The sequence below is a fragment of the Petaurus breviceps genome, unplaced genomic scaffold, assembly GCF_028583685.1.
Source record: "Petaurus breviceps papuanus isolate PSGF00001 unplaced genomic scaffold, PetGlider_PUasm1.0 173, whole genome shotgun sequence".
NCBI lineage: Eukaryota > Metazoa > Chordata > Mammalia > Diprotodontia > Petauridae > Petaurus > Petaurus breviceps.
Window position 1 is genome coordinate 1,165,037 of NW_027185759.1, and position 12,839 is coordinate 1,177,875.

Genomic DNA, 12,839 nt, shown 5'->3' on the forward strand with positions numbered 1-12,839 from the left:
TCTGCCCCCATTCCCACCATTCCTGGGCTAGCTCAGGCCCTCTGCCCCCATTCCCACTGTTTTGGGCTAACTCAGGCCCTCTGCCTCCATTTCCACCATTCCTGGGCTAGCTCAGGCCCTCTGCCCCCATTCCCACCATTCCTGGGCTAGCTCAGACTCTTTCCACTTCTGACTGGCCTGGCCTGCCAGCAGCCTTCCTTGTCTCCTTCCCTCCTCTGCCACATTTCACTCAGGCACTTCTGATTACAGGATTCCTTTGCCTTCAAGGCTTTCCCCCAATCCCACTGCATTCCCTATGGAATAAAGTAGAAACAGTGAAGGTGGTGCTCAAGGCCCTCACCATCTGTCTCCTCCCCCAGACCCTTCAAGCTTTATTTCCTAAGGCCCTTCTTTGGGTCCTCAGTGTTTCAGTCCAACCCAGGAACTCAATGGGCTCAGCTTCTCATCCCTCCATCCTCTACCTAGGGCATCCTGCCCACCTGCCCAGCTCTTCCCTGCCCCCGCCTCCCAGATCAGAGTGGGAGAGGCCACCCCACCTCCTCCTACCCCCAGTACTTCTCTAATGGGCTGATGGGTGACATTTGCCTCCTCACACCAGGCTGTGAGACTGACCCACAAGGCCCATCCCTGCAGCCCTGGGAGCGTCTTGGATTTCTTCATGTGCCCAGGGCCTCCTAGGGGGCCCTAGAGTCCCAGGAGAGGTGGGGGCCATGATACCTCTCTGGGTGGGGGAGGAGGCAGGCAGCCCCCATTACAAGGGCACGGCTGGGGGAAGGGATGGGTTCATGGGCTATGGGAGGTCTCTGTGTTATTCCGTTGAGGGGATGGCGACCCTTCCCCAGGCCCCAAGGAGAATTGGGAGGGAGCTGGGAACCCAGCTCTGCCCCTGGTGGGATTGTGAGTGTTGCTTGGAGATGAAGCAGCCAGAGGAAGGCCTAATGTAGGAGAAAGTGCACCTGTGTACATGGGGGGAACAGAGGGCACCCCTAAGGATGGGGGGGCAGGCTCAGCCTAGGACTAAACCCCCCCCCCATATGAGGCCACTCCAGGAAGCTGTTCCCACCCTGATGAAGAGACTGGGGGAAGCCAGCCCAGGATAGATGCTTTGTCTCACTCGGCATAAGATCTGCTCTCTGTTTGTATGGGGGCATATCCAGCCCTCTGGTGAGGAGCTGCTGACCCCTACTGGTCTGACCAGCAGGGCGAGTTCCCAGCTTTCTGCGGGTGCCTCCAAAGGAACAATGTGTAAAATCACAACCCAACATTAGCAAGCACCGAATGTCCTGGCACCTCCTGGCCCTGATGGCATGCTGGGATGGCTGAGCAGCAAAGCAGGTGGCAAGGGTAGTGTGAGTGGCTGACCCCCCAGAGCTGGCCCTAGCAGCACAAACAGCAGGTTTTGTGGTGGCCATTTTCTGCCTTTGGACTGCCCCGCCAAGGCCTCTCTGGCCTGCTGGTAGGTCCCATTACCTGAAGGTTCATTTTCCAGAAGACATGTGGCTGCTGATTAATGTCTGGATGCCATTAAGCTTTCAGAAGCTCCTCCTCCCCAGGCTTAGAATGGACCCTCTGGGGATTTCACATTTAATTAAGGCCATTTCTATTGGATTGTTGTGAACTTAGCTAGTGATGCAAGCTAATAGCTAAGGTGGCCCTTCCAGGAGGATCAGGAACCCAAAACTCGGCCTGGACCTTTCACAGCAGCTAGATGGCCTTGGGATGTGCTTGGAGAAAGGCTGCTTGCTGGCCTCTGTGTCTCACCCTGGTAGCCCTGGTCTGCCTACCCCACCTCCATCCCCGGGGCCCCCCACACACACTAGGGTGGCTTCCAGACTTGCAGGGAAAGCCCAGTGTGGCCTCCAGCCTTGCTCAGAGTCCCTTCTGTTCTCCGGGCTGGGCTCAGGGGCCTCTTTCTGCAGTTTGAATGAGCAAAATGTCTTCTTGGAGCCTGGAAAAAGTCACTTGCTTAATGCCACTTAATGGAGCTGATGAGGGAAGGCTGCTGCATGCAGGAGGCTTGAGGGAGGTAATGAGCTCCCTGCCACACCCACAACCCCAAGCAGGGCCATCAGCCAGAAATTGGATGGCCCCTGGTCTGGGAGGTCCTCCCTTGCCACTGATGTCTATCTGGGGCAGCTCTGAGATGGAGGGAGCCTGGTATGCTGGGAAAGGGCCCTCTAACTGCCTGTATGTGGGACCGCAGGCAGGTGGGTCTCTTGAGCACCTTCAGATCTCATCTGCACTTGGCCCTCTTGAGTGAATGAGGGGGAATTTAAGAAGAGGACTCTGGGGTCCCAAGGAGCCAACAGAAAGCGTAGAGGCCAGGTAGACCCCACTGAGCTTCAGGGAGAGGCCCCAGAGCTCCTCAGTGACTTTGCTGAGGCAGCTAGGGGGCGCCAAAGTGCATGGAGTGCTGGGCCAGGAGACAGAAAGATCCAAGTTCAAATTTGGCCTGAGACACTTCCTGGGTGACCCTGGGCAAGTCATTGAACCTATGTTTACCTCAGTTTTCTCTACTGTAAAATGGGTATCGTAACAGCACCTACCTCAGAGAGTTATTGTTAGGATCAAATGAGATAACGGCAACGTGCCTCACACATAGTAGGTGCTGCATAAATGTTTCTGCCTCCCTTTCCTCTCCATGACCCCATTACACAGGAGAGGAAACTGAGGCTGAGAGAAGTGTTCACCCAGGGTCACACAGCTTATAAGTGGGCAGTTGGAAGGAGAAGCCCAGGGTCCCATCTCCATGGCCAGTGCAGCGTGGCAGCTCCTGGCCTTGGGGATGCCAGCCAGGATATGGGCCAGGGCACCATCCGGCCCCCTCCTGTCCCCAGGCAGGGCTGCTCTCTTCGGCCTGGCTTGGGGCTGCCCTTCCTGCCATACCCTTTCCTTCCTTCACAGGCCCCTGATCAGTGAGTCACTGAAGGACCTGATCCTTCGGATGTTGGACAAGGACCCCCAGACAAGGATTGTGATCCCTGAAATCAAGGTGAGTGTCCTGAGCCTGGACCCTCTTGGAGCGTGGGGGCAGTGGGAGGGAGCAGCAGGAGCAGCTTCCCGTGTTCACCCAGCTTCCTCCTTGCTGTTGTCTGCATCTCCAGCCTCTGATGGCCTCCCAGCATCCCCTCCTGGCACCACCTCGTGGTGCCACCTCCTCTGCAACCTCCAGATGCCCGCCTGTCCCTTTTGGCAAGGCATCAAACTGTGCTGTCATGAGACTGAGGCTGACTCACACGCTGCCTCCTTCCCCTCCCCTGCCCACCCTTTACTTCTGGCTCTTAGAGGAGGTGATGCTGTTTGCCAAGACCCACCTCTGCCCTTCTTTCTTCCCCATCCCCTCCTGCCTCGTCCCAGACTGTTTGCTCCCTCATTGGACCCTCTTCTCTCTCACATCACACTTCCTGCAAGAGTCTCCTCTGTGTTTGAATGTGCCTTTGGCCCTTTCTAGACAGTTGTGAGCTCCATGAGGAGCTGTCAAGACTGAGGATGGAGATGCAAGTGGAGGCTTGTGGACAGGGTGGAAATTCATCAAAATAGGGACCAGAGAGACAGAGAGAGAGAGAGAGAGAGAGAGAGACAGACAGACAGACAGACAGACAGACAGACAGACAAGCAGAACTGAGGGCTCAACTGACGTCACAGCCTGTAAATGTAGAGACATCAGCTTGATTTTGTATGTGGGTCCCAGGAGTAAGAGGATTGAGTGGGTGGGGACTTAGCCTGTACCGAGGGCCAGCAGTCAGAAGATGTCAGGAGGTCAAGGGGGAAAGGAAAAGAAGCCTGGGTTGGGCTCCCTTGGAGATCAAGATTGGGTATAGAAGCAAGAGAAAGTGGGCTAGGGGAGTAGGCAGTGTGGGGAGTCAGAAGCTGTGGGGGGAGGACCTCGAAAGTGGTGAGATCCCAGATCTGTGGCGTCAGAATGTCAGGGGGATTGCCGGTAAGGACCCCCCATTGCTTCCCTCTCCTCTTTTTCTCATGAAGTTGCACCCTTGGGTGACCAAGAACGGGAGGCACCCCCTCCCCTCAGAGGAAGAGCACTGCAGTATTGTGGAGGTTACAGAAGAGGAGGTGAAGAACTCGGTCAAGCTGATCCCCAGGCTACCCACTGTGGTAAGCAAGCGGGAGCTGTCCGAGGTCCTGATCGCTGGGAGCCTACCCAGCAGCCTGCTCAGAGCTGGGGGAGGGGAGCCTGCCCAGGAGGAGGCTTCATGAGTTCTCTCAGCTTCTGTGGGAGAGAAGTCATGGAAAGGAAGACTTTCTAGAGGGAAGTCACACGCACTGCCCTTGCTGACTCAGCCTAACGGGGGTGGGAAACAGCAGTCACGCACCTAGTAAGACGCAGACCAGGCTGAGCAGTTGGCGCTTCTGTGCCTGATGGAGAGCAGGGGGGTTCTGCTGACCCAAGGGGCACTCTGTCACTGATCAGCAGCGGGCAATGCCAAAGGTCTGAAAGCGGCTGACTTCCTTAGGTAGAGTAGACAAGCACCCTTGTTATCACTGCTGGTTTGTTCAGCAAACCTTTTTTACGTAGAATTTCCACAGACTGGGAGCTCTAGGCAGCCCAGCCCATCATGAGGGAATTCCTGAGTCAGACTTGATACTTTCCTGAGGAGGGGTGGCATTTGAACTCACGCCTTCCTGACTCCCACACTTGATTTCCTGTGCCTTGATTCGTCCCAAGCATGGAGGAGGGTCACCTGGGCTGTCCTTATTAGAGAGGAACTGGGATGGTTGAATCTGAGGAGATGAAGAGGTTAGAGGGACCTGAGAATAGGTGAAAAACCTTCCAAAGGAGGCTGAGAGTCCTGGCCTTGGTGCTCAGGGACCTGGGGTTCATTTGGGAAAATCCTTCCACCTCCAGGGCCTCAGTTTCCCCATCTGTAAAAATTAGTCCCTTGGCCTTCGTGGGGTCCCTGCCAGACTGAGTCTGAGGCTCAGAATCAGCAGGACTGCTCAGATTTGCTCCAACTTTCTTGTCGCCACCTGGGTCTAAACTGACCCAAATGGAACATTGCCACCCCCCACCCCCCCGCCCCGGCTCTTGAACAGATGATCACTCTCTGCTGTTATGATCGGGAATGAATTTTCAAGTGGGTGAAAATTCAGTTCTGTGGCTGAAGTGGGACAGCAGCCCACATCCTGCTCAAGATGCCCGGTCCATGAAGCAAGCCCCCCGCTGCAAACACCGCCCTCTGCAGGCAGCACCATGCCGGGCAGCTCTGTCGGCCAGGGTCCAATACCACGTACCCCCTCCTCTCTAGATCCTGGTGAAGGCCATGCTAAGGAAACGTTCCTTTGGGAATCCATTTGAAAGCCACTTCAGATCAGAGGACAGGTCTCCATCAAGAAACTTATTAAAGTAAGTCATGGGCTTAAGGGGAGGGGCAACACTGCATGGAGCCATCAGACTCCTGTGGAGAAGAGGTCCAGACACTGGGGCTGTTTGCAAAGTCTCCCCTTGTGTGGGATAGATTTGGTATGGTTAAGGCTCTAGTTAACACCAGAGAAGCACCCAGAGGCAGGGAGGTGAGAGTCATTCCTCTGCCCTCATCAGACCCCTCCTGCACAATGGTTCAGGGCTGGAGCCATGGACCAGAGGAGGGCAGGCAGCATGGTGAAGGGCCTGGAGTCTAGACTGAAGGAACTGGGGAGGAGAGAGAGTCAGAGGGGACCTGCAGGCTGCCATGCATGCAAGGCAGCGCCAGGAGCTATGGCAAGAAGAAGGTGCTAAGGGGTAAGCTGAGGCTGGACATAAGGAAGAGCTTTGTTGCCATGAGAGCTGCCTCACAGTGACCTGAGGTGACTCAGGAGGTAGTGAGCTCCCTGTCCCGAGGGGTCTGAAGGCACGGGCTGGGCGACGCCCTTCCAGGTGTGCTGTGGGTGAGGATGAGCCTCTCTCAGGTCCTGGTTGGATGGGACAGGAAGCAGAACTCAGAGCTTCTGAGCCTGGAACATGATACCTGCCCCTTCCAGGTATCCTCCTCTTGACTTTGCTCCTTACTTAGAAGAAAGCTGCAAAGAGAATAAACCTCTCCTGGGAATAACACAGCCCTGAATGGTGCCCTCTGCCCCACCCAGCTCTGGCATGTTCTGGAGCCAAGGATCCCTGCTTGTACACACCCCCCTCCCTCTCCGTGCCCACACACATCACTGTTGGCTTATCCTTGGATCTCTCTGCCACTTCACAAAAAGCCAGGACTCCATGGTCCATCTGACCACTGCCGGGCACTCTTCAGCTGAAGGTCAAATGCACAGGGACCATCTGTCCCTTTGGATCATTCTTTAAGTCACCTCACTTGTTTTCAAGGCCAGAGCACAAAAAGGGAAGCTAGGGTGCCCCAAACTGCCTTAGCAAGATGCCCTGCTCCACACCAGGAAATTCCCCTCAAAGGTATCCTGACCCTTTGTTCTTGCCGGAATCACTCAAGGAAGAGCCCCACAGTGGCAGGCGGTGCATTTGCTCTTCAGCCAAGGTGTGCCCACAGCCAGGGTTCTCCAGGCCTCTGGGTCAGAGTCAGGGTCAGGGTCAGCTGCCTCAGAGGCAATGATGCTGGAGACACTCCAGAAAGAATATCTTTTGGCTAAAAAATCCCAAAAGGACACTTCCATTTGCATGTTCAACCTTTGACCTAGATACCCACAAGCTTCCATAGTGAATCAGTCCAGGGGCTGCTGGGACTGGGCCAACAATGTCTTGGTCCTTAGCTGAGAGCAGTTGTGGCTGTTGGCCACTCATCCCACGCAACTCCTCCAGACCCGCCCCCTTCTCTGGGGTCCATCACCCAGACCTCCCCTCCCCAGCCTGGCAGCCATGACCAGCATGACCTCATCTGCCTTATCTCCCTCTCAGTCCTCCATGTTCATGCATCTGACTCCTATGTTTCTTCATGAAGATTGCCATGTAGATGAAGAACAGAAGCATAGTGGGGAAGGGAGGAACACAATGTGAGCAGCCAGAGCCCTCATAGGCTTGCCCTGTCTGTTTGGTAAAGGGAAGGAGGAGGAAGGGGCTCAGACCCAGAAGAGAAAATGGGCAAGCTACTTTTTCCCCCATTGCCCCTGGCCTTGTCTCCCAACCCCTGCCCTTGGCTCCCTCCCCCTGCCCTTGGCTCCCTCCCCCTGCCCTTGGCTCCCAACCTCTGTCCTTGGCTCCCTCCCACTGCCCTTGGCTCCCAACCTCTAACCTAGGCTCCTTCCCCTTTGATCTTGGCTCCCTCCCACTGCCTTTGGCTCCCTCCCCCTGCCCTTGGCCCCCTCCCCCTGCCCTTGGCTCCTTCCCCCCTGATCTTGGCCCCCTCCCACTCACTGCAGGTCTTTCTTTGCCCCATCCCCTCCAACAGATTTGTCTTTGGGCTCCTGTTACTGACTTTCACTTGCCCTGTTTAATGAAGAGCATTATTCCATGGTCAGCACTCTCTGTTCCAGCTTTCTATGTGCTCGTGGCTCTGGGGGTTAGGGGAGGGAAAGGGACAAGGGCTCTGTGACCCCCAGGGTTAGAAGTGACCTTATTAGAATTGTGAGCACTCTCCAACCCTCAGCCCCAGAAAAGCCCCAACTGTGCCCGTCTGCCCAAGAATTGTGGCCTGTCTCCTCTCTGGGTCCCACGCCATCGGAGGAGCCAAGTGAAAGCTTGTGGGCAGCACACTTTAGGAAGGCCATGGATAGGCTGGGAAGCATCCAGAGGAGGCAGCCAGGAAGGGCAAGGCTGGAATCCATGTTGTGCGGGAGAATGAGCTGGGGAAGTTAGGCGCATTCCTCCTGGAGAGTCTGGAAGGCCGGCATCCACATAGGACTCACTTCGTCCTCCTTGTTCTCCAAGGGCAGAACCAGCAGAGGCAGACCTGGGCTTTCTGACAATTGCAGGTGTCCCTGAGTGGAAAGGGCTGCCTAGGGATCTAGTGGCGCCCCCCACAGAGGGCCTTGAGCAAAGACTAGACATTTCCTGATCCAAGAGGTTGTAATAGACTTCTGGCTTAAGGACAGTTTAGCCAGGGTGGTCTTAGGGCCCCTCCCAACAGTACAATACTGTGATTAATCCTTTCCTACTTGGCCCCAGGGTGCAGAGCTAGGATGGGGTGGAAATTGCTCGTAAACTTACCCAATTCATATAAGGAGGGGCCTCTGAGGACTCTTGTCCCCCCCAGGCAGCCCTCTTCACCCTGGGAGACATAGAGCCCAAATTAGGCTCTTTGCAGCCCCCTGCCCCCAGACTGAAGCTGGCTGAGCCTTCATCCAGGAGCCGGCCTTCCCGTATCTGAAGCCACTCTTAAGACTTCTCTCACAGGCCACATTGTGCAGGGTCTGTCCTCAGTGTCTGGGAGGAGTATTTATAATCCATGAGCAAATATGACAGGAGCAGAGCCCCGGGGTGCTTTGGCTAATTGTTTGGGGTGGAGGAGGTACCCAGATTTTGTCAGGTAGGTGGTGGTCACTGTCCCCTTCTCCAGTGCTGACAGGCTCCCTTTCCACAATGTAGGAAAGAAGATTGTAACAAAGATGTGCCTGACCCCCATGAAGAACAGCCTGCCTCCTGAGCCCCCCATGGCCCCGCGGGGGCTCTTGCACTGCTGCTGTCACCTCTCATCCTGGGATCACGCGCCCACCCCCTTGGACCACCACCAAGAACTAAAGGTTGTGAAACGCCCTCCCCCAAAGGGGAAGAGAAGGGACTTGTGGGAGGGAGGGGGGAGGGGAGAAGGAGCAGCTGCTGGCTGGCCAAGGAGCTTTGGGGACATTGTTTACAGCAATGCATGGGCCAAAATCCTGTCCCGGAGCCCGGGCCTCATCTCCATCCATGCTTGAGCCCACAGCCTCCAATACTTTGACTAATGAATGTGTTTAATTTATAATTCAAGTGGCAAGGGAGCTCCCCCCCCCACCCCCCATAGCCGGTGGGACCTAGAATGTGGGAGAGGCATGCTCTTCAGTGAGAATTACCTGGGGTTCCTATAGCTGGGTGGGGGAAGGTCCCAGAAAGCCCATCCAGGTAAGTGCGTATTTGGGTGAGGGGCCACTCCAGCCGAGATGTGGCAGGGATGATTCCCAGAGCTTTAGTCTTGTGACTTATCAAAAGGGGGTGTGGCTAGAATGAGGCAAATGCCTTGCTGGACTCCCCTCCCCCACCCCAAATTTAGAATCGTCCTATGTTTACAAGGGGGAGGGATCATCTATATAATGCCTAGCCATTAGCACCCTCAGCTCCTCTCTGGACCTCCCTTTTATCATTGTCCAGAGATGGGGCTGCAGCAACCTCAATGGTAAATGCAACCCCCACCCCCAGGAGCCTGATATGGGGGTGGGGGACACTCTTTTGACAACACCCCTGGCTGTTCTTGAGGAAAGGTCAGGAGATCTGGGAAGCCCTCCTGAGGACAGGGCTGTGTCCTCTGGGATAACTGGAATTAGAATCGTTTCCCCAAATCTTGAAATCTAGGGAACTGATAACATCTTGCTTCCCAGCTTTCCTGGTCAGTACCATTTGGTCCTGGAAGTTCCAAATGTCCCCAGGGAAAGATAATCATTGAGTTGACCTTGGAGACAGCTATTCTGAAGGGAAGCAACTACTGATGGCTTCCAGAGCCTGAGACAGAGTTTCAGCAGAGAAATGGCATCAACCAAATGTGGGACTGTCTGGGGTTGTGGGAACTGAATCTTCCCTGGGGCTGGGTCAGTGCAGCCACTTAGGAAGTGACTTTTGTCTCATATTTGGGCCAGAGTTTACTAGGTGGTTGATTTCTGTGATAAATTGGACTAGACATTAAGGCATCATTTCAGGCCCTTGGGGTGTTTCTTGCTGTTGAAGTGGTAAGCCAGGGACCTGAACATCTGGCCTCCTTCAGCCAACCAACCCTCTGTGTGACCAGGGCACCACTCTGCAGACCTAGAGCTGAGATGTGATGCCCATGGCAGAGACTGTCTCTTCTGCACTCAGGTCACCTCGATGTAGATGAGCTTGGCTTGGGGTGCTAAAAATAGTGTCTAATGTCTAAGGGGTTAATGTTTAGGGGGTTGTTGGCTAGCCCGTGAAAACAAAGGCCCAAAACACCAGTTGTTGGGACCTGAGGACCACAGGGGAAGATGTGCCAGGGCCCCACCCTTTGGAGGAGACCCCAGGCCAACAGCCAGAGAACACCAGCCATGCAAAGCCCCAATGACTCCTACCAGCCAGGACAGCAAATTTCAAAAGGAACATTCTGCCCACCAATGCCTAGAAAACATGTTCATGTCCTTCCAAAGCAGTGAATTTAGAAACCAGGTAGTTGAAGGAAAACTCTTGTGGGATCTGTGAGGTCAAAAACAATGAGGGCCGCACCCAAGGGCTCCCCAGACAGGCACACATACTTTCTCCACACGCCTGTTTCCACATGTGTACACGCTCTATGCATGATAGGTATTATAATGTAGATTTGCTTATATATCAATCTCTCTATGTTCACTCTCAAGAGGTAGAGAGTGAGACAGAAAAGAAACCTCAGATGGGAGCTGCCTTAGGAGGAGAGACCTTCTTGTACAGCCCCGGGGCCTGTCTCACAGCTGAGGAAACAGGCCCTTCAGAAAGGGGCCATGTGGGTGGGAAGCAGGGCACACACCCACCCAAGGCCTGAGGAGGGTCCACATGCCCCACCTGGAGCCCCGTGGGCACTGTCCCCCAGCACTGGTGGAGGAACTGGCCCCCTTTTCCCCTGCTCCAAGGAGCCATGTAGAGGAAGGCAGCCTGGGGGAATATGAAAGATATACATTTTTGTGAGTTCAGGTGCCTAGCAAGGCCCCCACCTTGTGGGCTGGACCCACATGGGTATCCACACTCCCTGACTCAGTGGCCAAGCAGACCTGAGCAAATGCAGAAATCAGGGTCAATCCCATGGAGCCTGAATGAGTTCTAGGGGCTCCTTTCCCCCTCACCACCTGAAGGTCCCTCCCATGCCCCTTCCTCATCTGAACACCTTCTTTCCCTTCCTTGCCCAGCCCCAGCTGCCAGCCCTTCCCCTGATTCTCAGTTCTGTGGTCTGCCAACTACCCCACCTGGGGACATGCACAAGCTCTAACCTCAGGCAGGACTCTCAGAGGGCCCTTACACCCAGGAGGGAATGGATTCCACAGCTCCCCAGAAACACTGTTTTCTCCATGCCAGTCTGAAGGACTGACCCACTCAGATAGCTGACTTGTCATGAGATCCTGAAAGAGCTGCCTGGGGCAGGAGTGAACAGAAGAGCTCATTAGGGGCCACTTTCTGCAGGGTCTCCATTTGGAGCCAGTCTTGGAAGGAGCTGGGGGAAATGGAGAATTTGGAGAATTGTATTTGGAGAATTGTAGCTCAACAGCATAGAAACCTGTACATACTATTAAAATGTAAATATGCAAAAGCCAGGCTCCTAACTTTATCATTACTTCTCCCACTTGTGCCCCTGCAGGGGTGTGTGTGTGTGTGTGTGTGTGTGTGAGAGAGAGTTCGGGTGGGCACTGGAACCCAAGACCCAACCTAACGATGCACAGGCTCATTCCATGGCATTGTTTACATTTCCAGTGGGAAGGATGAGCACTCATTGAGTCATGGCTTTGGGTGCTGGGAACCCTGAAATGGAAGGGTACAGGGCAGGTCTACCTCCAAAGAACTTGAGCACTCCCATCTTCTTTCAGTCAGAGTAACAGGGTTTATTGTATCACCAACAGAAGTGGGTGGAATTTTAAGAATCTGCTCTTAATGGGGGTGACATTGATATTTTTATACAGGAAGACTGTGGGAAGATCTGGATGGGATGGAGGAGTGGCAAGTAACCTGGAGTGGGCCAGGTGTAGACAATGGAAGGAGTGAAATGGACAGTGGATGGGCAGTTAAAAGGATTATCGACTGGGGTGGACCACGTGCCTCAGGGGAGAGCAGGGATCTGGATTCTGGGGCTGGGTTGTGTGGGAAAGTTTCAGGGACTTTTCATTTTAGGGGTCCAGATCCTCCCATCAACTTGTCCTGTACTCTGGTTTGGGTGCAAAGTCCTGGTCCTAAAATGAAGGATGTATCAAATGTGGACCAACTTTGGGGAAATTTAAACCTTTTCATTAATTTGTGGGCCCTTTTGCTTTTGAAGAAGGCACAAGGAAACAGGAGAAGGACACACGTCCTTCTGTCTCATCAGGAGTCTCTGAGAGCTGGATGGTTCCTGTTCTGACACACCTCTGTGTAATGGAGTTTTCAGGATGGCCAGGAAACACTTCGAGTTTTGGTCTGAAACCAGTGAAGGCTTCCCCAAAGGGAGGTGAGGTGAGGGAGGCAAATTTCAGACGCAGCATGGCCAATGGTGGAGCCCATGCCCCTGGGCACACACAGATATGGCTTCAGTTGGATCCCAGCCTTTCATGGTAGCAAGTTTCCCCACACAGAGAGGCCTTTAGCAATATTGTGGCCCGGCCCTTCTTGGAGGGGTACAAGTACATAAAGTATCACATGCTCCCAAGTCTTCTCTCCTCACCTGGCACAAACTCCAGGCCCTCTGCTTGGACACGATTTAGTTTGTCAAGGCTCCGCTGCCCAGAGCTGCCCTCCAGGCTCCAGCTGCAAGTGATGAGAGTAGAGGACAGGGGGACTCCCCAGGCTCTCTTCCTGCCCTTTTGGCTGTGTCACGTTGTTGGCTCAAAGTGAGCTTGTGGTCCACGATACCCCCACCTCTTTTCCACACAAACCATTGTTTTATCCAAGCATTAGGGAACCTGTGGCCTTGAGACCCCATGCGGCCCTCCAGGTCCTCAGGTGTGGCCCTTTTACCGAATCCAAACTCCACAGAACAAATCCTTTTATTAAGGGGGGATTTGTGGAATTTGAGGACCTAGAGGATCACATGTGG

General features: G+C 54.4%; 1 protein-coding gene across 1 annotated transcript in view; it reads left to right on the plus strand.

Annotated features, from left to right (window-relative positions):
- Positions 1–11,366, plus strand: part of CAMKK1 (calcium/calmodulin dependent protein kinase kinase 1) — a 40,938-nt gene extending 29,572 nt beyond the window's left edge. The window contains exons 9-13 of the mRNA XM_069083681.1: positions 2,204–2,207; positions 2,684–2,992; positions 3,985–4,113; positions 5,265–5,362; positions 8,480–11,366. Of these exons, the coding sequence (XP_068939782.1) occupies positions 2,204–2,207; positions 2,684–2,992; positions 3,985–4,113; positions 5,265–5,362; positions 8,480–8,537 (598 nt within the window). The 3' untranslated portion in view covers positions 8,538–11,366. The remainder of the gene's footprint in view (positions 1–2,203; positions 2,208–2,683; positions 2,993–3,984; positions 4,114–5,264; positions 5,363–8,479) is intronic.
- The last annotated feature ends 1,473 nt before the right edge of the window (positions 11,367–12,839 follow it).